The sequence below is a fragment of the Clytia hemisphaerica genome, unplaced genomic scaffold (assembly GCF_902728285.1).
Source record: "Clytia hemisphaerica strain Z4C2 unplaced genomic scaffold, Clytia hemisphaerica genome assembly, whole genome shotgun sequence".
NCBI lineage: Eukaryota > Metazoa > Cnidaria > Hydrozoa > Leptothecata > Clytiidae > Clytia > Clytia hemisphaerica.
In genome coordinates this window covers 1,123,190-1,150,307 of record NW_027103528.1, presented here as the reverse complement: position 1 = coordinate 1,150,307, position 27,118 = coordinate 1,123,190, and the positions used below count along the sequence as shown (strand labels likewise).

Sequence of the window (27,118 nt, the reverse complement as noted above, 5' to 3'; positions counted from 1 at the left end):
CGAAACATTTTTGCATCAAACTTCTCTTGTGGAGATGGAGAATGATCGGAATTTGTTTTGGTTAAGTCTACCTACATTGTAATAGTTCAACCTGACAGCATCATTGTGTAGTTTTAGTCTTTCTGTCTAACCAGAATTTCTGTCTGACCTGTTGTTTTTTTAATTTTATTATGATAATGATGATTTATAAACACCAAACTCGCATGCAGGGTACAGGAAATGATTGGACCAATATATTGGTTAAATCTTGCATTCCAATAGTTTAGTCTAATAATACTATGGTGCAACTTATGTCTTTTCCTGAACTGTAGAACCTTCCAAGGACCGGTGCATTTCGAATCCTAAAGTCTTGAAAGACTTCAAATTTTAAAAATCTATGCCCTTTGATCACTTTGTATTTGACCATAAACATATAAACGACTGGACATCCTTAGTATTTTTGTAGAAAGCACTGCTACCAGTGGATACCCCTTACAACCTACAACAATAAAAGGTACCCCCTGTATCCTGATAGAGAAAACAGCTATTTACCTCATTGCAAACTTATGAAAATTTCGAAAATAATTCTTTTGTGAAATTACGAGTAATGTTCAAGCTCTGTCAATCGTTTTACCATAATATAGAGGAATAACCATTCCCTGTCTCCCACATTCGAGTATGTGTATATAAATCAATATCATGATAAAATCAAAAAACAGACAGAAATTCTGGAAGGACTGAAATTACATCATAGTGCTGTCAGACCAAACTATTGCAATGTAGGATTCTACCATAACATGGAGAACTAGTCTCCAAAATAGTCAGTTCCAGGCATTTAGGCCTTACTATGGTCTATAGGCACTGCTATGGGCAGCCACTAGTGACCCCTACCGGGAATTTAGCTATTAGCAGGATTAAACCTGATAAAAGTTTATAAATAGAGATAGAAAATGAAAGAATGTTTAACTCGAAGCTGATTGGCTTAGGTTTCGAAACGCTGTATTCATTCTTCAAAACCTCAGCGCGCGTGCGTTGTATCCGGAGAATTTGAATATTCAAAACAAGAGCAGTGCGCATATCCCGAAGAGTAGGAGTTTTACGCTCGAAACGAAGGAAGGTATGACGTATCCTAATAGAGAGGACCAACCATTTTCTGTATTCCCCCACACTTCAAGTGTGTTGTTATAAATCATTATCATAATAAAATTAAAAAACAATAGATCAGACAGAAATTCTGGAAAGACTGATATTACATCATAAGGCTGTCAGACCAAACTATTGCAATGTAAGATTTCACCAATATTAAGGTCCAATCATTCCCCCATCTCCACAAGAGAAGTTTCATGCAAAAGTGCTTGGATCGTTAGAATTCAGTCTTATCTCATTGAGTGTGGTCCGTTTGAGTTGATTATCCTTCTCGACAAGGCGTGGTATAGATTCCTCTACACTACGTGAAAACCTCGACTCAAAGCCCATGTGAATGGGATTGACTATCAATTTTTTATCAATTTTGTTTTGGGACCAGTTTTTCTTTGATATATTTTTTTTTTGGCTGAAAAATAATTACAATAAACCAGCCGAGGCTGGAAGGTCAGCCAATAGAGCTTAGCTAGATAGCTTTAATAAGTGGGTTAACAAATGTAAGAGATGCACTGAAACAGAGTAGACTAAATATGTTGAATAATGTACAAAATGTGAAACATTTGATAACTTGATTTAAAATTATGTAAAACAAGCCTAAGATCTCCTCCACCACCCCCCCCCCCCCCCCCCACGAGAAGCTCAAAGTATACTTCTCTTTAGCATTGTCCATATAGTACGTACGCAAAGATTTTCCAAATATTTGACACCCCCTCCCCCCTTGTACGCAGAGAACAATAGAAATGACTTTGTTTAAACAATAGATGTACGCTTTTGCTAAACCCCCTCTCCCCCCTTCACTGTGTACGTACTATATGGATGGCCCCTCCAGTCTGGATAAATAAATTTTGTAGTTTAGTACCGCCAAGTTACACAACATGCACACAACCATCTTGAAGACTTTGCTGGTCGCAAATGATGATAAAAAGCAAAACTTAAAATTCATAACTATGCGGGGAAGCTCATTTCCCCCCCCCCCCCCGTTTTGCTTTAAACTCGCTTGTGATTGGTCTATGAATTTGGGCGATTGATTTACCGCCTTGGCGGAATAAGCACACAACCATAATAAATAAATTCAACAGGGCAGCGGTGTAGCAATTAATTTCAACTGGGAGTCCTCTCTTCTGTGCCAAGCACTGGCAGTGTTTTTTAAACTTTAAAACAATGTTAAATGAAGACCAGATTGATCTGTTTGTTATGGCTGTTCAAGCTGTGACGAGAGTGTGCATGTTGTGTAACTTGACGGCAGCCCGCTTTCTGCAAGTCTGATAAGAGCTATCTATAAACTGTTATCTCCATTCATTCCATTCCATCATTCAGTCAAAATGTGCGCCAAGGTTAGAAAAGGTTAGAAAAACACAATCTGCGTCCGGAACTGCGTGAAAAATAGTGTGATCAATTTCAACAAGAACTGTATATATTAATATTAATATGAATGATCAAATTCCAAAGACCATTTGTCATAATTTTGCAAGTCCAATAATAGGAGATGTGATGTCATCATTCGGTTCCCGTCATCTGATTTACGGTCAGCAGGTAGAGCTGGAGAGTCGGAAAGCTTTTCCGCTGCTTTGCTGGATTTCCACTGTCGACCTCTGAACGCTCTGTGTTTAAAAGTTTTCAAATCGAGTTAGAGAGCCGCATGCTAATGGAGAGTAAACCGAAAACACCAGTTTATCCACGGTTTCTCAATTTTAAAATTCGGATCAGTCCACACGAATTCCCTTTCAACAAGATGTATAGCTGCTTCTTAACAGAAAAATATTTTCGACTGACCGGCCGAACGACTCCCACTTTTTAAAGTAGAAATGACGGGAACCAAACAGTTTTTTGCGATTCGCCTTTATCACAAACACGTCCAAGTCCAAATAAGCACGATTGCATCCAGTCTTTATATCAAATTTAAACAGTAGCTGTACTTTTGTAAACTTTATCAAATTCCAATAACATTATAACACCATCAATCCCCCTAGAGGCAAACAAGAAAAATATGTTTTTATTGCAAAAACTATTAAAAAGCAGCAATAAAAAGTATCAGAAAATTCAACTTAAACAAAAACTTGAGCAAACGGCTTTAAACCTTCAAAGGATGTAGAAAAAGAATCCCCTTGATGAAAATCATGTGTTTGATTTGCCGAGTTAAAAAAATAAATGACAGAAATTGAAGCTTGCAACAGATTTACACTGGAAATACTTTGGTACAACACTGACTTATCACATCTGACTATCGCTTGAGCCGCCATCTTGAAACTACATTATGATCTGTAAAAACAACGCACGCTAAAAGTACCCAAAAAGTTAACCCGATCGGAAGAAAGTTTAGAAATCAAAGTGAGATCGGAAAATCGGATTTTTTTTTTGCCTTCTTATGGTGGAAGAAAATTTTACCTATTTGAATGCTCAGCTTAGGCTGACCAATAAATCCATTTCCACAATCTACTTGCCAATAGGCTTCTTTTTATGTGTATTAAAAGGATTACATCCGATTTAAAAATGTTTAAATGTATCCTGATGCCCAAAATTGGAAGAAAAAAGGTTGATAGTCAACTCCATTCACGCGTAATAGCTTTAGTCCTAAAACACCTTGGTCCAGTTTCTGCCCATACCATCTTTTATTTCAAATTACCTGCAGTGAATATGGGGAATTGAATTTTAAATTATCAGACATTTTGGAGCCTGTTTCTTTGCACTTGTTGAAGATGATAATTTTAGATAGCCAAAACCTCTCGACCACTACGATTTTGACTTTGTAGCAGAGTGTTTCCTCAGGATATCTTAAGGAATACAGATTTTCCTAAAATCCATCATTACTGATTAACTACAAAGTCTCCAGTCAAAGTTCAAAGTTATGGTAAAAATTTCAACGTGTTCTTTTTAGAAAAGACTAAAATCTATAGTCAATCCCATTCACACGGGCTTTGAGTCGAGGTTTTCACGTTAGTGTAGATGAATCTATACCACGCCTTGTCGAGAAGGATAATCAACTCTAACGGACCACACTCTATGAGATAAGAACGGATTCTAACGATCGAAACATTTTTGGATAAAACTTCTCTTGTGGGGATGGGGAAATGATTGGACCTTCATATTGGTAAAATCTTACATTGCAAAAGTTTGGTCTGACAGGCTTATGATGTAATTTTAATTTTTCCAGAATTTCTGTCTGCACTGTGGTTTTTTAATTTTATTATAATAATGATTTATAAGCACCAAACTCGAGTGTGGGGAAATACAGAAAACTATTCAGAATGCTTTGGTTAAGTTCTACATTGCTATAGTTCGGTCTTAACAGAACTATAACGTAATCTCAGTTTTTCCAGAATTTGACTGGCTGATCTTTTGATCAAACTTTTGTCAGAACAAGTTGATAGTTCTAATAGTACTTTTGGTAATGTCTAGCACTTTGATGATGGTTTTACCGAAAAGTTTTTGCTGAATAAGATAAAATTTTGTTATGACCTTCTTTTTATTTAACCTATGGAATGGCTATTTTTAAATCTAATAGTAAATATCTAGCAACAAGCTTTTTTCTCTGTGATGGTGTAGAACCCTCGTACGTGGACTGTTGCATTATGGGTAGAAAACCTTAAAATTTGTCAAGTTTCTAAGATCTGACTTGATCACTTTGCCTTTACCATATTCTGTGCCAACGTATCTAAAGCATATTTCCAACTTCAATCAACCAAATACAAAGTGACCATCCAAGAAAACATTGATCAAAGCACAGAGTCATTGATGGAAATCAATTGGGCTTAAATTGATAAAAATTGATAGTCAATCCCATTTCCATGGGCTTTGAGTCGAGGTTTTCACGTAGTGTAGATGAATCTATACCACGCCTTGTCGAGAAGGATAATCAACTCTAACGGACCACACTCTATGATATAAGAATCAAATCTAACGATCGAAACACTTTTAGATGAAACTTCTCTTGTGGGGATGGGGGAATGATTGAACCTTTATATTTTGGTAAAATCTTACATTGCAATAGTTTGGTCTGACAGCACTATGATGTAATTCCAGTCTTTCCAGAATTCCTGTCTTTTCTGTTGTTTTTTTGGTTTTATGATAATGATTTATAAGCACACACTCTAGTGTGGGGATGGGAAAAAAATTGATCCACTTTATTGGTTAAATCCTAAAATCCTACATTGCAATAGTTTACTCTGAAAGCGCTATGATGTAATATCAGTCTTTTCAGGTTCTCACACAAACGCCAGATTGAAAAGAAAATCCATCGCCAGATTTAGAAAAATATGCTGTATGTCGCGTAAAATAAAGTAACCGCTAGATTCAATTCGTAATCCGAAATGCGAATCAAAACTTAAGGATTCGGAAGAACATTCCTCTGAAATTTGATGGAAGCGATGGAAGGTAACCGCAACGTTCACGCGCCCGTAACATATTTCGCCTTATCCTCCTTCGCCATGTTACAGGGTGGCCACGCATGCTGGAAAAACTGGAAAACCTGGAAAAACTGGAAAAATGGCCTTTTTCTAAAAACTAGCTGGAAACCTAGAAGTACCAGTGGATATAGTCTAGTAAGCTAGACGACTAATTTATACATAGTAGAAATAAAGCAAAAAGTAATGGATGGAACAATTTTAGTCGTCTAGAAACCTTTGTGCACTAACTCCAAACAAAAGAAAAGTATCAATATTGCAATTATAATTTTTTCCTGCTCAAAATAATTCTTGAGAAAAAAAATATGTGTGGATTTGTGTATTGAAAGTTTTTCATTTGAGTTGATTTCGTTTTGAGAGTTTGTTGTTGCTTGATAAATCGTTTTCTCGCTACGCAAGTTTCTGCGTAGCTAGCCCCTGTATCTATAAGGCTGGAACACCGGATTCTTCCAGTCGTTTATACAAACTAAATCCCGTATTATTATTATCATTATTAGTGTTGGTGTTATTAGTATTACACGCATTATAAACGACTCCAGTCTACAGTGGATACCCCTTAAAACCTACAAAGATGCACTATGGGCTCTCTTAGCCACCAAACTTAATTTAATATTGTTTAGTTCACTTTTTTACAACATCTTATCAATGTACTTTCATAAAATACATGATAATGGGAATAGAATGAGAACAATTTTAGGCTCAAAATGTCAAAAATAAGAACAGCTATAACTCATCAAAATTCTACTGGTTCTTATAAAAAGAGTGCAAGTTACAAAGAATCACATTGTGCAATGACTGATTGACAAACAGCAATAAGCTTAGCAGTTAGACTGGTACACATTTTCCCGCGGGACATCAAGTAACCAGGTTGCTAAGGCTCGAGGGCTCAAATTTGCCATTTTTTTCACGATCTTGTAAAGTAAAAGCTTTTTAGATAATCCAACCATGACAAACGAAGCCATATCAGGGTGGTCAAAGCAATTTTTTCAGAAAATGAGCTAGAATGCTCAGCAACCCCATGGCTGATTGAAAATTGGTGTATCTTATAAAAATGTGTAGTTAGTTAGCCTGTTATTCTTATAAGAACTAGGAGATTAAGATAGGGGATTAAGGTGCAAGAGTGTCACCTTGAAGTACTCCAGCCAAGATGGAAGATTCTTCTGTTTCTCCATCAGGAGATTGAGCTTTTGCTCTTGTGTTCTTGTAAAGAAGTTTGATTGCCTGCACGAGCTCGTTTGATATACTATATTGTTTTAATATACAGAAATATATATCAAAGGCCTTCCGAAAGTCTAGGAAAAGTAGTACTGCTGGAGGCCCCCCAGCGGTTTGCGTGATGGCGTGATTAGAGATTTTTTTGGCGTGATGGCGTGATCAAGATTTTGGCGTGATGCGTGATAGGGCAAATATTTGAGGCGTGATGCATGATTTGGGCTATTTTTCGCTATTTTTTGCGTGATGACAAATTTTAGCGATTTTCGTGATGCGTGATGGAGAAAATATTTTGCGTGATGGCGTGATTAGGGGTGCCGCTGGGGGGGCCTCCTGCTGGTAGATTGTTAGACTTCACACCTTGAATAAGTCGTCTCAATGCAAGGATCTGGGACGCTGTCGATCTACATGGTCTTAATCCGTTTTGATTTGGGCGTGGATGGGGGTCAAGAATTGGTTGGATACGATTAACGATCATACGGTTTACCAGTTTGGCGACAATCGCATTTAACGATATACCACGGTAGTTTCCACCTTTGCTAAGGTCGCCTTTCTTTGGTACTGGGATAATGTTACTGATTGATCAGGTTTATTACCATTCATGAGTAGATCGTTCGCGAAGTCTAGAAGAGGTTGTTCAATATTGTAGAGCTTGATTACTTCAGGAGGGATGTTGTCGGGTCATGACGTTTTCCCGAGAGTTATTCTTGATCTGGCTTTAACAAGCTCATCCTGTGTAAATGCTCCTGTTTTGAAAGCTAGATCGCTGAGAATGGTTTTGATTTCGCTTTGATAGTCATTTATAATAGCAGATCCAAGCAGATCTTTAAAGTGCTTATTCCAATTATTGACACGTTCCTCTTTATTTTTGCCTTCAAGTATGCCCGATTTCTCTTTCTTACGTCCGGAGATGCTGTTTATTGATTTCTATGCTTCACGGTGCTTTTTGGAATGTTCCATCTCTTCAAGACGACGGATCTCGTTGGCAAGCTCGTCTCCCATCCCTGCTTCGTAAGCTGTTTGAAGTGCCGCTTTATTTCTCTGAAGTTTGCATTCATTGTCTGGAGTTTGAGATTCCTGGAAGATTTTGAAAGTATCTTGAACATCTTTTCTTGCCTGGACTACTCTTGGGTTGGAGGATGTTTCATTTTTGTGTTTATTCCTTTTTCTGGGTATGAGGCTTTTGGTTGCCTCATCATTGGCTTGGATGAAGAAGTCGTATCGCTGGGTGGCATCAACATTGTCATTATCATCACACAGGACAGCAAATCTATTTTGCAAGGAAATGGAAAATTGTTTTTGTAAGTCTTTACTTCTTCGCATTAGTTCCCAATCATGCCTGATTTGCCCTTGAGTTTTCTTAGATCGAAAGCTGAGTTTTGCTCTTAGAATACGGTGATCAGAGCCGATCAGAGTCGTTCAAAAGGATTTGGAGATACATCATCATCGTTCCCATTTCTGCCACAGTCATTAATCACAAAGCTTGAATTTGTAGGGGCTTCAACCCTAGTGCTGTTAAGTGGTTAAGTCGTGAATTCATTTTGTCTGTCGAATTGCTAAATACACCTAAGGGGCTCCACTCCACTTACGGTTGCAGTTCCTTTTCTCAAAAGGTTGAATCTCCTCGCCGATGATCAGTTGTGATTCATACGCCGAGCAGAAAGTTGTACAAATCAATGATATCGGTTTATCGATAGAAACATTTGTTCAAGACACCCTCCCGCATTCCAAAGGTGTGAGTTCTTATAAAAACGTGAACAAATTTCAGTGACATGAAGCTTGTCATAAAAATATTACAATTTTGATAATGAAAATTTCCCGACCACCCAACCGAAAGTTTCGAATAGAAAAAACGAGTTGAAAAGTTCGAAAGTAGCATAAGCCTGATACATACCTTATACTCAGTGACTAAATGGAGTGAGTATTTTTTTTCTGTAATGTTGGATACGAAAAATTCATTTCTTGATGAGTTACGCTAAATAATAACTTGTTGTTTTATATGAAAAAAATTCACGCATGCGATGTAAAGCTTCCTGATTTGTCTCGATCAATTCAAATTACATATTGAAACACCTTGTGGTTTTGATTGAATCAGTAAGAAAACCTTGTTCACATGTTCTCAATCTCATGAATTATTCAACAAGACAATATTGTTAAAGCTCCGTTTACATTATTCTTTTTCCTGTGGCACCAATGAGATATTATGAGTTGTAAAGGTACTCTTAGGTGCCAAATAAACGCCCCCCCCCTGCTTGTTAATTTTTCGATTTTTTGCCAGCCCCCTGGACCTTATTAGGATCCCCCCGTTTATGGATTTTTGAAAAAATGCCCAGCTACCAAAAAGGAAAGTTCCTTTTTTTACTCTAAAAAGCCTAAATTTAGTCTATTTTGACCCTTTTTAGGGTTTTTAAAGATCCATATTCCAATCCCCCGGTAATTAGGTCCCCCCCCCCCGTTTATTTAATTTGAAAAAATTTTCCCACGTTTTTCTTTTCTAGACCTTTAGTTTTTTCGCGTTATTGTTCGCGTTATGTTTCTATTCCTTTAGATTTTTGAGTTATTGTTTGTTCCTTCACATTTTTCGATTCGAGTTTTAAAATTGATAATGACGTCATTACTCAGTGAAAGTAACTCAGGGTTGCCAATTTCGATCTTAACCTAAGAATACCGTGAGAATACTTAAAAAATTATATTTTTGGATGATTTTCGCCAAAAAGTTAAGAATATCCATGATGAAACGAAAAAACACCAATCTTATTAAAAAAAGCGTGTACTGTACAGGTCGAACTGAAAGAGTTATTTATCTTTTGCAACCCAGTGTTTTTTTATAAGAACATTTAGGCTGTCTCAACAAGTTTTTTGGTCCCAAGCAAAGATTTGGTAAACAATAAGAACACTACAAGGACAGCCAACCTGAAAATTGACGAGTCCAACACCCGGGGGGGGGTGTACTACCCTTGCCGCCGACGGGGGTGATCCGCTTAGGTTCGAAAAATGGACCCTACGTGGGACTCGTTTTTTCAAAAATTTTGCCGAAATTTGGGAAAAAAAGTGACCCTGAATGGTACTGAATTGGACTGAAATTCCAAAATTTTCTAAAATTTTCTACTTTATCCCCAAATTTTCAAAAAAAGGCACCCTACGAGGGACTGATCTTTCTATTTTGATGTTTTTGCGACTCTACCTTGGACTCGTGGAGGCTAAAAAAGCAAGGTACCCTGACCCCGTAATCCATTTTGCCCTAGTACCCCCTCCCCGGGGCTCAACAAAATTAGTTTCAATCTTCTATACATAGCTGTCCATAACAGTTTTTTTCTCAACTTGGAGATTACAGCTAATTTTGTTTGATTTGAAGTGCTATGTAGAAAAAGGTTTTTAGAAAAAGTAAATTTTGTATTGTGTATGCAGGGCCGGCGAAACCGGGGGGGGGGGCTAGGGGGGCTATAGCCCCCCCACTTTTTTGCAAAAAAAAAAAAGAATGAGAGAGAGAAAGAGAGGGCGAGAGAAAAAAGACTTGGCTACGTTCAACAATGAAGCCAAAACGGTTTAACAATCTTTCTTTGCTCCATATCCATAAAAATCTAACGGATAAACTTTATTTAGATGAAGTTGGTAGAGAGTTTGTGTCGACTCGAGAGCGTCGTTTTAGTTACTTTTTTAATTTCTTTGATTTTTTCATTCCAATAACTTCATAAAAATTAAATTTAGATCACTTCTAAGCCAATGTAGAGTACCATAATTTCAAAAATTTTCCGGCCCGTCGGCCCCAACCATGGCGGGGCCTCCTTAGTCACTATAATCATTTAGCCCCCTCACTTTTAAAACCGATTCGCCGGCCCTGGTATGGCCTTTTCATATTGATAGATTTGATTATTCAAAAATTTATTTTTCGAAAAGGTGTGGTCAATCCCAGAGGGCTTAGGATTGGGCAGTGACTTTAGGCGCCACCGAGCCATCACGACTGACCAAGGTCGCTAGCGTTCTGACGAGAGAAATTCCGGATAACTAATCCCGAACGGACCACGGTTTAAGATTGCTAATTCAATTCGATTGCTTGAAACACTTTTAATATGTATTCTGCTTGTGGTTTAAAGTCTGAAGGGAAATACTGTTATTTTATCGCCCATAATAGATTTTTAGTTTTCCCACTTCTCATGCAGTTGTTTTAGAAATTGTTTGAATAATTAAACACCAAGTGAGGATTTCCCTTTTCTCGTTTACTTTTGAATGTTGATTGTTCCTATGCAAACATCTCTGTAATCTCCGGGCAGATTCTGATATTCCGTGCACGGTACGCTTTCACTCTAAAGACCATGGCTCCGTTAGACAATCTGCCCGGATTAACGCACCGCTTTGATCTCTTTCATCCAAATTTGGGATGAATATTAAATGAGCTTTTGAGCGATTGCAAAACAATTGCAACAAAATCAAGTGTTTGCCAGGACAAAGGACTCCCGTACACTTTGTCCCGTCCCCCCGGGCTCGGGGGAGTACTTATGCCGCCCTTAAGGACCCAGTTTCAGAAGCATTCTCGAAAAAAGGACACCGTGAGTATCAAAATTATTTAAAGGATTTGAATCCATTCAAAGTTAACAAAGAAGTTATTATAGACGAACATTTTTTCATGGGAATAAGATATGTTATTGTCGATCTACTTTTTTTCTATGCTTAAGCTCCTAAGCTCATTACCATAACAAAACATAAAAAAAAAGTGCTTTTAAGAACATCTAAGCTGACACGTTTTTTTTTTAATAAGAACAAACTATATAAGAACATAAGGCTTTGAGGCCCAAAAATTTAAGAACATTCTAAGAACATACTAAGGCTTTGGAGACTTAAAAACATGCAATTTTTTAAGAAATTATATCAAAATGCTCAAAAAATGCTGAAAATAAGAACATTTTAAGAACATTTTTAGGCTTCAAATCCAAAAAACTAAGAACATCCGAAGGCTTCGAAAATTTTTGACGTTCTTATAAAAAAAAAACGTGTATACGTTTGAAAAACATAAGAAAATTAAATAGACATTGCTAGCCTGAAAATTGATGAGATCAACAAAAACTTGCCCAAAATCTTCTCAACTCTCAAATGTACAGCCAAATTTAACGTACATTTAAGATAACTTTTAGCCTTAAAATTCATAAAGTTAAGATTATCTGTAGGCTTTAAAGATTCCGACGTTTTTATAAAACAAATTTTTTAAAGGTTGTCTAAAATGTGTGAAGCCTCCAAATGTTCTTATATTTTCACCATTTTATGAGTATTTTTGTGTATCTCCCTAAAAAATTGGGCGTCTTAGAGTATTATTCAGTGACATGTCACGCTTGTCGTAAAAAAATTTCAATTTTAATTATGAACGTTACCCGACCACCCTACCAAAGTTTCGAGAAAAAAGCGAGTTGAAATTTCGATAGTAGCATAAGCCTGACACATACCTTATACTCAGTGACTAAATGGAATGAGTATTTTTATCTGTAATGTTGGAAACGAAAAATTCATTTCTTGATGAGTTACGCTAAATAATAACTTGTTGTTTTTATTCACGCATGCGATGTAAAAAGCTTCCTGAAATTTGTCTCGATCAATTCAAATTACATATTCAAACAAATTGTGGTTTTGATTGAATCAGTAAGAAAACTTTGTTCACATGTACTCATTCATGAATTATTTACCAAGACAGTATTGTTAAAGCTCCGTTTACATTACGAGATTTATCCAAGTGTTTTTTTAAGAACATTTATGCTGACTTTTACGTTTGAAACAAATAAGAAATTTAAATAGACATGGCCAGCTTGAAAATTAATGAGATCGACAAAAAGTTTTTCTCAACTCTCAAATTTACAGCCAATTTTAATGTACATTTTAAAGAACATTTTTAGGCTTAAACTTTATCATATAAAAATTGTCTGTAGGCTCCAATGATTTCGTCAAAAGATTTTGAAGCCTGCGGATGCTCTTAAAATCGTCTTATATCTTTACCTTATGAGTATTTTTGTGTATCTCCCTAAAAAAAATTGGTGTTTTCGGAGTCGTTATTAAAGGTTTTATTTTTACATAAGTGTTCCCGTTTTATATCAGGCACATATTTCATATCAGGACAATGTCTTCCTATTGTTATATTATGCTAATATAAGCAAAAAATATTTTTCTTTTACTCTTTTTGACCAATCTTGCTCCACATCCGTGTCAGTTCAATGTGAAAAAGCTTGTAAATCAAAATTGATGAGTGAGCAAACGATTTCACTCTTATTTAAAAACAAAGCCTTTAACTCGGGCGTTTCTAAACATCGACCAGAAATGGCGACCACGACCAGCGACCACGACCGGCGACCAGATAAATTTGGGTTATCGAGTTTTTCCTCTTTCTCCACCGTAGAGTCTTTCTCTCATGATCATTTATTTATCGAATTGAAGAGTAAAGCTCACCCCTGTCTCACCTACAGTGATTATAAATTCACGTGCAAAACGTGTAGAGTAGCCATTTCAACGCTCTTGGAGCTTGAATAGAGTGTCAATTTCTATCCTTTTGTATTTTCGGCATCAAATTAATTAGTGGCAAAATTTGTGCTGGAATTTATTTAGAAAGCTTTATATTTGATCATCAGACCATTATTTTGTCAAAATAAGTCATTTTGACAATGTAAGGACAATAGAATAATTGATGAGATTGGAATCTCTAAAACTGGCCTTCCCAGCTTTTTCCTACTGACAATTTCTATCTATTCATACTAAAGGCATCTCATTCGGTACAATTAAAATATTTGGTGTAATAAAGTTTACAGGCATCACACTTAATTGCCCTGTCAATATTTTTGTGAAAAAGTGTCACTTTGTCTAGAAAATGACTGGTAACGTCAAAAGTCACTTTTAGTATTCTCTAGCTAGAGTAATTCTCAGCCACGTGCTCAGCGGTTCATTTGAAAGTCACATCAGGACTCGATTTGGATGTTCTCTACGGTGGAGAGAGCAGGTAAACTCGATAACCCAAATTTATCTGGTCGCCGGTCGTGGTCGCTGGTCGTGGTCGCCATTTCTGGTCGATGTTTAGAAACTCCCCTTTAACTCACTGACAAACATGGCACACTTGTCGTAAAAAAGATTTCAATTTTATTGATGTAAATCTCCCGACCACCCGACCAAAGTTTCGAGAGAAAAAACGAGTTGAAAAGTTCGAGTGTAGCATAAGCCTGATACATACCTTATACTCAGTGACTAAATGGGATGAGTATTTTATATCGGTAATGTTGGAAACGAAAAATCATTTCTTGATGAGTTATGCTAAGTAATAACTTGTTGTTTTTATATGAAAAAAAATTCACGCATGCGATGTAAAAAGCTTCCTGATTTGTCTCGATCAATTCAAATTACATATTCAAACATAATGTGGTTTTGATTGAATCAGTAAGAAAACCTTGTTCACATGTTCTCATTCATGAATTATTTAACAAGACAGAATTGTTAAAGCTCCGTTTACATTATTCTTTTTCCTGTGGTACTATAAGTTGTAAAGGTACTGAAAGGTCGATTCACGGAAATCCTGAATTATTCTCATATAAAAACAAGTTATGACGTCATTCCCAATTTTTATTTCATTTCCCAACAAGTTTTTTGGTCCCAAGCAAAGATTTGGTAAAGAATAAGAACACTACAAGGACAGCCAACCTGACATTTGACGAGTTCAACACCGGGGGGGGGGGGTTATTACCCTTGCCGACCGACGGGGGTGCTCCGCTGAGGTTCGAAAGATGGACCCTACGTGGGACTCGTTTTTTCAAAAATGTTGCTGAAATTTGGGAAAAAGTGACCCTGAATGGGACTGAAATAGCATACCGTCGCGAAGTCGCGAATCTAAAAAAAGACATTGATTTTTATGTTTGACTGAAATTCAATCCCATCACCCTTTGCGTTTATTACGCTTGCACGCAAAGTACACTCAATTACACAAAGAAAAAGTAACTTTCACGACTTTTGAATTAAGACTAAAAGGATTGTGGGATTGAATTTCGGTCAAATGAGAGAAGTAATAATCATGACGTTTGCACGACGAAGCGCTATTCCAAAGTTTTCTCAAATTTTCTACTTTTTCCCCAAATTTTCCTAAAAAGGCACCCTACGAGGGACTGATTTTTCTATTTTGGTGTTTTTGCGACCCTACCTTGGACTCGTGGAGGCTAAAAAAGGTACCCTGTTAAAGCAAAGAAACCGTCAAAAAGTACACGTTTTTTTTATAAGAACAAACTACATAAGAACCCAAGGCTTCGATGGCCAAAAAGTTAAGAACATTTTAAGGCTTTGCGGGCTCTGAAACACCTGTTTTCATAGGAAAGTGAACATTTTTAGGCTTCAAACTCAAAAAGTTAAGAACATCCCAAGGCTTCAAAAAATTTGGATGTTCTTTTAATAGTAAAAACGTGTGTTACTTATCTGCAGAAAATCAATGTGAAAATTAGGCAATGTGAAAATGTAGTGTGGTTCAAATAGTAGTGAATTCGAAGAACGAAAAAGAAAATGTGCTCTTGTTGGGTATAACATTGATAAGAAAATTAACCATGCGTGTCTGTTTCAGAAACAGTGAAATATTTCACTGAAACATTAAAAAAACTAACGAACTATAGTTGTTTGGAAACAAAATGGTGTAGAAAAAGTAACAGATGATAAATAATTATTAATTAAACCATTATTGGCAATCAAAATAGAAATGGTTGTTTTTCTGGATGACTTTTGAATATTTGAAATCGGCAAGATGAGACATTTGACTGTATTCCTGGCTTGCGTGATTTTGTTCACTGTGGTCACTTCCGCCAAGAAATCTATTAAACAGAAAACTATTACAAAAAGACATGGGACACCTACTGTCGACGTCACGGCGGCAAAACGCAACCTGTTGCCATCGTTACAACAAGCTGTCCTTGACGACCAAAACGACATTACCAAGAAAAGTAGGTTGCTAAGCGGAAAGAGTGGAAAAACGCCTACTAGTAGAGACGGTAGAGGCTTGGAAACGAATGCGCAGAAGACTGGAGATGATATTGCTAAAAAGAGATCTGGAACTACTGCCAAGCCTTCCAAAGCGAAGGGTGTGGTCAAAGCAAAGACAGTCGCAACAAAGAACAAGACAAAGAAAATTCAAAAAGGGCAACAAACTATGAAAAATACCCCTCATAATAAACTACCGACTAAAAACCCTGCTTTTCATAAAAAAGACTTATTGAAAAACATTGGCCAACGGTTGAATTTAATCAACAAAATCGAATCGAAAATCAAAACTGCCTACAATATAAACAATACTAAAAGTGCTGCTACTAGCAAGCCTTCACAATCAACGAAAGTACCGTCTGTTAAAAATATTGCTGCAGTACCAACTGCTGGAAAGAATCAGAAAATTATGGTGTTGATTTCGAAGAATGGTAACATGATTAGTTTGAATCGATTTAAACGATTACAATCAAAAGGACTCGTTAAAGGAATCACACCTGTCTATGTTCGCGATGCTCATGGAAACATATTGTTTGCTGTCCCTGTTGCTAGGAAACTAAAAAATAAAAACTATATGCTATCCAAGAAATTAATGATGGTATCAAACGCAGAATTACAAGACTTCTTAAGGAAATATAAGCTGACTTTGCCAGCTGCCATAAGTGCTGTGAGCCAGATGCATAGACAGCTAGGAAGTTATCAACCAACAGTAAGTTCATCACAGAAGCCAGCAATAAATCAATCATATTTATCAAGTTTCGCTTCCCAAGTAGCCACACCGAAAGCTTTTCAAATGAATAATTTCCAGCTCAAGAAACTGGCGTTGCAGCAAGCCAAACAACAAAAATTAGTGAAACCGATCACGCAAATTCAATATTCGAAGGTTGCTAAGCAACAACAAAAAGCCAAAAAGCAATCGCAGAAAGCTTTGAATCAAAAATCGAAATCCATTCTTGATGCAATAAAGAATAAACATAAAAAGTTACCACCTCTTCAAGAGAAAGCTTCCAAGAAAAACATCACCATGACTGAGCTTCAAATTGGAGATAAAGAATATTCTGTCCTGGATTCCTCCACAGAGTCCGCATCTGTATCAAACTCCACCAAAGAAGACCCTGCAGTGACCAAAGAACTCCAGGAAACTGAAGAACAAAAGCCTTTGAAATCTCTTGGAAAGACAGATGAAGAAGTCGAGGATAAAATTCTCCAAATGGAGGCTTTCTACAAGGAACACAATCAAACATCAACGGAACCAAACAACCACGATGAAACTATGGCTTCTGAAAGCAATACACCTGATGTGAAATCAAAATCTGAAACGAGGTCTAAAAACGTCGAAACTTCACCTACAACCAGCGCTGGTAATAAAGAATCCAAATCAGAGAACAAAGAATCGATGTCCATCAATGAATCTAGTGATACCCAAGAAGCCACCAATATCTCTATTGCGGACATAGGAGGTGCAACTGCATCGATAGCTCCTTTAGATACTTCAAATACCACATCTCAAAGGAATGAAACAAGTAGTGAAAGCTCGCCAGTTGATACCGCAACCTTAACGCAAAACTCAGACAAGAAGAAGGTTGATTCACCCAATAACAACAGCACAGCCACCAAAGAAACTTCAGAAATACATGAAAACGCCAAAGCCAAGGAAACCAGCAGTATCAATCAAGGAGATGAATACTCGAATCAAACAACCATTGATGTTTCCACTGAAGAAACAGATAGTCCTGGTACCTCGTTCACCGGCTCAAATGACACATTGAAAGGGATATCCAATCAGAATGATGATGTCTTTGAAGTCAAAGATTATACTGATGAAGACCCAGAAGAAGTTTCTGTATCTTCTTCCGACGCCTCACCAACTCCAAACGTTGATGATTCAACATCTACAGAAACTGCTTCTTCAGAACCAAAACATCCAATAGACGCTCTTGACGATCTACCTTCAGATGTCACAAACACGAATAAAGCCAAAAGTGAAAGTGCTTCAGAGCACGATGCGAAACTATCAGACGAGTTCTCAGATAATAGTCAAGTCGGAAATGCTACTTCGTTAGCAATCAAGGAGAAAGTTCAACCAGCTTCGGCGCCATTATCAAATCAAACATCATCGGTAGCATCCTTCACACCAACCAAAACACCAGCAACAATTGAAAAAGCAGTGCACGAAGAGGCGGATTCACGTGACTCGTTCAAAGAGAGAGAAGAAGCAAAAGAGAAAGAAATGCAAGAAAAAGCCAAGAAGCAGAAAGAGATTGAAGAGGAATCCCAACAAGGAAAATCATCTCCTGACTACCAACAAACACAATGTCGACCATGTACAAATCCTCTGGATATCTCCATGCAGATCAATAAACAATCTGATCCTTACCCTTCACCAGTCTTCACCACTAATGGGCATCATCCACGTGTTATCCCTATGGGTAATCTAAATCTTTTACCATGTTGCAAAGACTCCATTGCAAATGAAACTACCATGACTTCCACTCAAGACAATACGATGGCCTATACGCAAACTGTCAGCCAAGATTCAGCACAGAACGCCAACCAAGTTGCACCAGCATCAAGTGTTGCATCTTTAACACCCGCAGTCGCACAATCTGAGACAGCATATGCTCAACAACAAGCCTCCACAACTTCTGCAGCAGCACAACCACAACAGCAACAATCGGTGTCATCTGCAACATTATCAAACCCTTTGACAACAAGTGCTGAGAACGTTCCACAACAGACACCGATCGTACAACAATACCAACAACCAGATTCAGCATCTCAAGCAACTTCCAAATCAGATTTACAACAGGCAACATCTAACGGACAACCAGCTGCAACAGCTGCACAACAAACTCCTTTAACACAAGGAACGCCCCAAGATCTTTTCATGCAGACAGAAATTCACCCCCTGTGGAGCACAGACAACCAAGGTAATCGTGTCTTGACTTTCTCGCAACCAGAAACAACAGTTACACAACAACCTAAGGGAACAGTTGAAAAAGCTCCTGTGCAACAATCGCAACAACATCAGCCGGCCTCAGCTTATTACCAGCAACCTTCTACCGAAGACGCTAAACAGCAATCAGCACCAGCTGCTCAAGCAAGTCAATACACTGCAGACCAACAACAGCAGGTTGCGACAGCTTATGCAAACAGCCAAGATCAAGGCAGAGCGCCTTATCCAAACATCGATGGTCAAACATACCCACAACAAGCAACTTCCCAAGGATATCAACAACAATGGGCAAAACCCAATCAGCAACAATCATCAAATGACGCGCCAAACGCTCCACAAACTCCTCAAAATAGTATTGCTAACAGCGTCTCAACACTGCAACGACCATCTGTCAACACAATGCCAAATTCTCAACAGCAACCTCCGCAGCAACCTCTACCACAGGCAATCCCAGTGAATTCGCCACAACAAACTCCACAACCAGAAGACACTAGTGATGATCACCATTACAAATATCCAATCAAGGATTTGGAGTTTGACGATGACGCAATCGAAGATGACGATGAAGCTGAGGTACCATCTTTAATTTTTGTTGGCCATTTCACAGTCGAAATGAATTAGGAATGATTGCGCTTTAGTAACGACTTCCGGTTGGCTAGACGCAAAAATCTTCAAAACTTTGGACCAATAGTTAGTCGTCATCAGCGCAAAGTGGTCCTGATTACCCATTTTGCTTTGCGACTGTGAAATTTCCTATTCTATTGCTAAAACATCCGAATATAGGCGAAGTTAAGATTGTTAAGAATGGATCATATGAATTAACCACTTGTTGATTTTCTTTTTTAAATTATTCTCACACCCTTCAAATTCAATGAGAGGCTGATCTCTTTTTATGGGTTTGTAATATGAAATAGATTAAACTGTTCATGATATCAAAAATAAGCTTCCCTGCGTTTTCAGGTGGAGTTGAAGGAGAAGAGCAAAGCAAAGCCAATCCAAAAACCAAAACACCAATCCAAAGAAACCACAAAGATAGACAAGAAACACCAAAGCGCCACAACACGCCACACACCCACCAAACCACTGTCCAAGAAAAACGTCAAACATTCCAAAGAAAAGTTAGCCTACATTAAAGAATTGTCCGCCATTTTGAAAGAAAGTCAAGAGCTATCAAAAGCGCTTCAAGACCAGGCTAAAGATTACGTCAAGGGAAAATCTGAAATCAACAACAAAACTAAATCTGCTGCTAAACCACAAAAGATGGCTAACAAGGCGCCTCTTCAACCCGCTCACGTCAGTAGTGGACAAGTACCATCAAGTTTAGCTGGTTTTGAGAAAGTTGTGAGTACAATCAAGACAGCTGAGGACCAGATGATCCAACATGACCGTGATGTTCAAGCTTATTACCAAAACTACCGCAACTTTGTTGATGATTACCATAACAATCCGAGCTTCTATCAACCAAAGTTGTACCAAAACCCCCACCCTTTTAATTACGATGCACAAAAATATAACGAAGCTGCTAAGCAATACTATGCTTCTCAAACTCAAAATGGATTGAGTGGCCAGTCTCCTCAAGATACATTCACCAGAGTGCCCAACGTTGTGAGTTCGTATGCTTCACAGACTCCACAACAACAGCCGTCCACATACTACCAACAACCACAAACTACTTACACACAACCAATCATTTCACAAATGTATGGCCAACAACCACAACAACCGCAGCCACAACAACAACAGCAAGCCTCGACAACCAAATCATTTGATAGATCTTTGAGCACAGTCAGTATTGCAAACGACAAAAGTATGGGTTTAGAATCTGTCAAGAAATCACCAACTGCTGCTCCTGTTCTTACTGCTTATTCTTCACCAGTGAGTTCTGCGAATCCAGCCCCAATCACTTCTGCGTATACAGCACCGATTGTTTCCGCTTATACAGCCTATCAAGGCCAAGACCTCTTGGCAGCTTCGGGAAATTTAAAATCAGCTGAAGAAGATTCAGCTACTGGACACTATCCAAGTCCGAAGATCAACCTCCAATATGCTCAACCTAAACAAATGATCAACCAAGCTTTCCAGGGACAACAACAAGCTCCACAAGATCCTATCGCCAAATGGAGTCGACCTGTATCCAGAGATAACATCAAACCACAGCAACAACAGGGACAGAAAATTCAACAACATCAGAAACTTTCAAAATTCTCCAAAGCGAAATATTTCATCAATAATGGTATTTCGGATGTATCTCACCACGAGAAAGCTTTGGATTTCTTGTCTTCATTCATGAAACATATCTCCTCCATCACACATGACCCGCAGTTTTGGAACCAACAATCTCAACGTCAATCTTCATCCGACAGCAGTAAACGGGACGTTGTTCTCGGCCCCGTTGTCGACGAAATCGAACGTGAATCAAAGAACGGAGCATTGGGGAGCCTTGTAGGCCGAATCTTTGATGATGACGACGGTGTAGATGAGGTCGGTACAAAGAAAGATGACATTATGGGATATCGTAAAGATGATATCATGGGGTACCGAAGAAGGAATGATTTCACCAACGATGAGCCACTGGAGAGCGGTATTATCACCATGCTGCAGACAGATGATGATGAAAAGGTACCAACAAATGCTTAACCAACCAAATAAAACTTAATAATCAAGGTACACAAATTTTCGCGGATTTTATTTCAAGTCAACGAACGCTAAAATCTTCAATCAAAGTGTTTGAATTCGTTTTAAATTTATTTCAAAAATTTGAACACCATGATTATTTTAAAGTCCACGACATGTTTTTGTTTTGATTAAGGATGAAAATATTCGCGAAAATTTATGCCTACTATTAGCTATTTAGATGTTTTTAGATTTTAGCTAATAATATCATTTCCAAGCAGTTTGATTGAAATTTAGTGCTAACAATTCATTCAACAGTTTACCTTCAAGGAAGAATTTTTAGCGGGAATTTGAAAAAATTGGTTTTTTCACTTTCAAGGTGGTTTGATTTTGCGGCGATTGCTCTATGTTTTACGTGAAAACGCAAAAAAAGAATAAAAGATTCAGAAAGGTGCTAGCCAAGCTTCCAATTCTTCATTCATGGTAATGACTGTCATAACCATATCTTTATTAAACATAACCATACTCATTAACACAGTTAAAACTAATTCAGACGTTTGAATCGTTTTGACAAACTAATTACTAACTAACATACCTCCAAATACTTTCACATACATATACACATCTTTTTTAAGCAAACAAATCTTCAGGGATACCAACCAGTCGCACCTGTGTCTGCCATCTTATCTTTTATTAAAAATACAGCAAGGAAGGTCAGTTTAAAGCATGCTGTTCTACTAAATTAATTGCATGATGAATGTTGCATGAATTTGAAAACTATCTTTGTATCGGTATTGTATGTTATTAACATCCATTGTTTCATACTAATATCGAATGATTTTAATCACAAACACACTAATTTTCATCTCTTCTTTGAAAAACACATGTCAGAGATTACGTCATCTGGCCCTAGTAGACTCGTTCCCAATCCTTTTGTTAGCGCTGCTGATATTCAAAAAGTGAAAATCACGTTTCTTTCAAATATGCATGCAATGAGATATTCTTGCAGTGCCGTAGGAAGTATTTTCATATTGGGGGGGGGGGCTGAAGTTTAGTGACACCGCGAGGGCCAACCATGGTTTGGCCCGAGGGGGGAAATTTTGACAATTGAGCTCTAGATTGCTTGAAAAATACTCAAAACATGCACATAAAAGACAATTATGACAAATCAAAAAAGAAAAACTTTGCATTTTGCAAAATAACCATTTTTGAAAAGATTATTGGGGGGGGGGGGCATAGCCCCCCCTTGCCCCCCCCCAGTTGCTACGGCACTGTCTTGTTAACATTTTGTAGTCTTACCTTAATCGATTATTTTTCATTCAGGCTGTTCTCGATTCCGACATGTCATCTTTAATCAAAAGTCAAAAGCTCGGTAACGCTGACCTTGATAATCTCATCTCCATGAACACTGGAAAAATCACTCCTCCAATCAACGGCCGTCAATTTCTTGCAACTGACGTCACAATTCATTCGAATCTCATCAAACCACGAAATGAGGATTCCTTGAGAAACGAGGCATCCCCATCAGCTGGTGATATCCTGGTTGGTCGTATTGTTCCGATCAAAGACACGACGTCATCACGAAGAACGATTTCCTCGTCCACTGATTTCCCAACCTTCCCATCCTTCCCAGATCTCAATGGTCAAGAAATACCAGACCCAAACACTCAAGTCTCCTTTGATGGAGGCTTACCAGAAAACCCCGAAGCTGAATCAAACTTCATCAACAACGAAATTATGAATTCCGATAAAGCAGCCATGGAATCTAACCAAGCCTCGCAAAAGACAAGATTTCCGTCTAATGAACCTTCATCATCAGAATCTACTTCAAAACTACCAGATGTGTTTTTCCAGACAGAAGGTGCACCTTTCGGTCAACCCATTGGTCAACCTATTGGTCTACCCGACACATCTCCATCGAAGAATTTCTACGATACAGCATCATCTGTTGATGAGATTAAATCCAATCCATCAAATGGTGATTTAGCTCAAGAAAGCTCACCGCCACTAGACAATGTAAACATGTACAAAGATGACACCGGAGCTGATACAGGTGGCAACATCAAATCAATCCTGCAATCTCAAAACCAAAACGATGAATTGACCAAGTCTCTTCTCTTCAATGGACCTCAGTTGACAAATGCTCTGGCCAATGCAGAAACTGATCAATACAAAGTTAATTATGGTGATTATGCAGACAAAACTGGTGATGCAAGAACCAACACACCTCTACAACAAACACCAGGCTCCAGTACTATTCCTCTAAGTAGCGGAGACAATCTTTCATCTTCCGATTCAAGAACTAACACACCTCTACAGCAAACACCAGGCTCCAGTACTACTCCTTTAAATACTGGACACAATCTTTCCTCTTCCGACTCCAGCTCAGCCTCATTAGAAACCAAACTTAACGAAATCGATGGTCGCAGCAATGCAGCTTCTAGCTCTCCCGCTGCTTCAAATAACACAGCATCATTGACTAGGGATAACACTAGTACTCAGCCCTCTGCAGACAATAACACAGCTCCCGAAGAACAAGTATCAACTCAAACACCTCTCAAAGCCGAAGAAGCCGCAACACCCAACTCTGCAACAAACATCACTTTCCCAGAAACTCCTTCAACTTTAGATTCTTCAGTTAAACCACTTGACAATTTAACCAATACAACAGAAGTGAAAGGAAACAACGACTTAACACAAACACCAGTGCTTATCAATGAAACGATTACACATACAAAACTTTCTCCATCAAATGAAACAGCTCTAATAGCAAACATTTCAACGGAAGCAAGTAAAGAAACACCGAAACCAGATGCATCAATAGATACTTCTTCCAACCAGCCATTGGACACCACTAATGACACCAAATATGATGGTAACTTCCTGAGAATTCCTAACAAAGCTAATTCGACAATTTTGGATGATTCTTCGCCTTCTGATGTACATAGTAGTGGAGTCGCTGTTAAAGAGAATTCGACTTTGGCAAATGATATGGCTTCATCAATAGATAAACCAAAGCTTCATTTTAAGAAGAATTTGACTGCTGAAATTGCAATGTTACAAGCTGTGCTTGATCTTGCTGAACATAAAATGACTGCGATGAAGAAACACAAATTGGTTCATAATTCCTCCATTTCTTCAGAAGAGAAAGTTAAAACTGAAGAAAGTCTTCCTTTGAATGCGTTGAATCGAACCCTGCTTGAAATCAAGCCAATGGAAAGCCCACTAAAAGCTGATGAAGGTGCCAGGGAAACCCCAAAATCGTCAGAAAATGACTTTTCAAAGAACTCATTTGGAATTGCTGTTACAGAATCTGAGAGTGCTGTTTCCAGGAACTCTCATGAAAAGCCAACCAAAAAGTCTACAAGCGAATTTTTCAAAAGCTCAGAGAAAGAGGAAAACCTCAAATTCAAAAACGATTCTTTCATCGGCTCATTGGAAACCCCTGACGAAGAACCGGGAAAACTTCATATGATTGATACAGGCAGCAATCCGCTCTCTGTGAAAAATTTTACCGAGGATAAAGAAAACAAGCCAACTGAAAATGCAATGGCCCGAGCTATTTTGACCAGTATTAACGATGACCGCAAGAATCGGACCTTGAATTCATCTTTGGAAGATGTTTCCACAAGTGAAAAAGCGAAGGAGGAAGATTTGGTGATTTTGAACGGGGATCAAATGTTCAAAATCAAGAATGCGTCCTCGGCAAATGAACAAACCAATCCGACTGATTCTGTCCTTAATGTGAATGTCTATTTCAACGGCAAAGGTAAAGATGATATTAAACGATACTCCACCGACAACCCGGAACGTGTTTCATTGCGTTTGAACAAGACTGTGGAGACGGATGACTCCAATGGTGGAAAAACTGAGAAATCTACGGATAATTTTGTACCAAGGAAAGTCTCCTTATTGATGGAGGATGGGAAGAAGTCCACTCGATCTAATATTTTGAAATACATTAAAATGGGGAGTGATGGATCAGTCAGTATTAAGAATATTCGAACAGATACAACTGCGTCTGTCCGTAGTCATCCACACCCGCATAGTGAAATGTCTCCAGAAGACCATATCAAAGAGGCTCATCTACTCGAAGCAAAACATTTGATGGAAACCATGAAGAAACATGAATATGCAGACGCCCTGTTGAAGAAAAAATTAGGTATTTTGAATATGTTGAATGAACTCTCTGGTGAAAAGATTGAAAATGTCATGGCCAAGTTTAACGAGTATAAATATAAGTTAAAGACTATTGCAGATGTTCCACATCGGGATTTTGGAATCGTTAAAAATTTGACAGCTTTGAGATCCAATACAACAGATACCGAAAATAAGACGTCCCCGGGGATGTCAGATGAGATCAATGCACCGACGGAGCCAGATCATCAGAGTTTATCGAGCATTTCCGCAAGTTATGAAGCAGCGAAGAAAGCACTACGAAAGGCATTACAGAGACAGAAGTTTCATCAAGAAAATATCAATGAAGAGAAACTTTCCACAAAGGAAGCTTCAGTCGATAATAACGATGTGTTTGCGAACAGTAGTACTCACAATGAAGTAAAAGACCAAAGATGGAAAGCTCATAATTCACAAATCAAAACTCTGCCTATTGAATCCCACAAAAAGGAAGAAACGGAGAAAGTGAAAGTGGAACCCATTCTTCCAACAAACGAAACATCTTCTTCGTTTGTGAAGAATGTAACTGAAGCAAGGATAGAAAGAGAAAAGAAGATTTTAATGGCAGCCAATGAGATTCTCTCCAGATACCCCAACACAACAACAGCTTCGGATGTTGACGATAAGAACAAGATTGTTGAATCTATTGCAGGCTCACTGAAAAAGAAGGAAGATGTAACGAGTGATGTCCAACAAAATCACACACAGTTATCTGATGTCAAATCTAATTTGAATTTCACACCAACGAATGTAAAAGAGAGTTCCAATACATCAACAACAACAACAGCGAAATCTGATTCGTTTTCTTCTTCAAACTCAAAAGACGTCCCTAAAACCTCTTTAGTTAAATCTGATCCCAAAGATGCCTCTTCAATAACCTCAAAATCTACTGAATCAGAGTCAACAGATGTCTCTGCGATCACTTCAGTAAAACCTGATTCTTCTTCAAACTCAATCGTTTCAATGAAATCTGGTCAGAGAGATGTCCCTGCAACCACCTCAGCGAATTCCGCTGATTCAAAAGAACAACCAGCTCAAGTTATCAGCAAATCCGACCAAAACTTAATAAACCTCAACTCCACTGTTACCAACGTTACTAGCTCCTTGAAATCAAACACCAATGAAACAAACGCCAGCTTGAACGAGCATAACAATTCAACTATCTTTAAATCCGATATAAACCCGAAATCATCAGCTCCAGATAATACAAAAAGTAACAACTCTACCAAACCTGAGACCAATCCAAAAAAGAAACTCAACCCGACTAAAAGTATGATCTCACAGGCTAATATAACAGTAGTGAAAACTCAGGCTAGTGGAAATGATCCTTACAGTGAACTAGGGGATTCGACGGCCGGTGGTGTTATGTCGGACGGCAACGGGAATTACCATGAAGCGCACAATCCTTACGCTAAGCCTATGAATGGCATGGTCACATCAAACGCCAAAATCAAACGGACTAAATTAAGTAAACGAGATAAAAGGACACACGATAAAAAAGGGAGGACAATTAAACGAGCAGCGAGGAAATGGAAAATTGAAAAACGAGGGAAACTGAAGATCCATAGTAAAGGATAAGATAATTGACTTCGAATTTTTATGTCGAATTTTTTGTAAAAAAAAGAGAACTAAATGGACGTGGTGTGTGGGCCTGATTGGTTAA

At 38.1% G+C, this 27,118-nt stretch overlaps 3 protein-coding genes across 3 annotated transcripts in view; 1 reads left to right on the top strand and 2 right to left on the bottom strand.

The window, feature by feature from the left end:
* Positions 1-8,664, bottom strand: part of LOC136799481 (coiled-coil domain-containing protein 93-like) — a 112,810-nt gene extending 104,146 nt beyond the window's left edge. Inside the window, exon 1 of the mRNA XM_067056194.1 lies at positions 8,629-8,664. The gene's annotated coding sequence lies outside the window, so the exon portion shown is untranslated. The remainder of the gene's footprint in view (positions 1-8,628) is intronic.
* The window catches only part of LOC136799478 (signal transducer and activator of transcription 5B-like), a 279,436-nt gene extending 267,231 nt beyond the window's left edge, over positions 1-12,205 (bottom strand). The window contains exon 1 of the mRNA XM_067056189.1: positions 12,170-12,205. The gene's annotated coding sequence lies outside the window, so the exon portion shown is untranslated. The remainder of the gene's footprint in view (positions 1-12,169) is intronic.
* Positions 12,206-15,331: 3,126 nt separating this feature from the next.
* Positions 15,332-27,033, top strand: LOC136799615 (serine-rich adhesin for platelets-like). The gene is made up of 3 exons (XM_067056338.1): positions 15,332-19,239; positions 19,627-21,285; positions 22,603-27,033. The coding sequence occupies exons 1-3, from the start codon at positions 15,478-15,480 to the stop codon at positions 27,031-27,033; spliced, it is 9,852 nt and encodes a 3,283-aa protein (XP_066912439.1). The 5' UTR covers positions 15,332-15,477.
* The last annotated feature ends 85 nt before the right edge of the window (positions 27,034-27,118 follow it).

Coding starts and splice junctions, on each gene's coding strand:
- LOC136799615 (XM_067056338.1), top strand. CDS start 15,478: ATGAGACATTTGACTGTATTCCTGGCTTGCGTGATTTTGTTCACTGTG. Junction 19,240..19,626: donor AAGATGACGATGAAGCTGAG/GTACCATCTTTA, acceptor CTGCGTTTTCAG/GTGGAGTTGAAGGAGAAGAG. Junction 21,286..22,602: donor AGACAGATGATGATGAAAAG/GTACCAACAAAT, acceptor TTTTTCATTCAG/GCTGTTCTCGATTCCGACAT.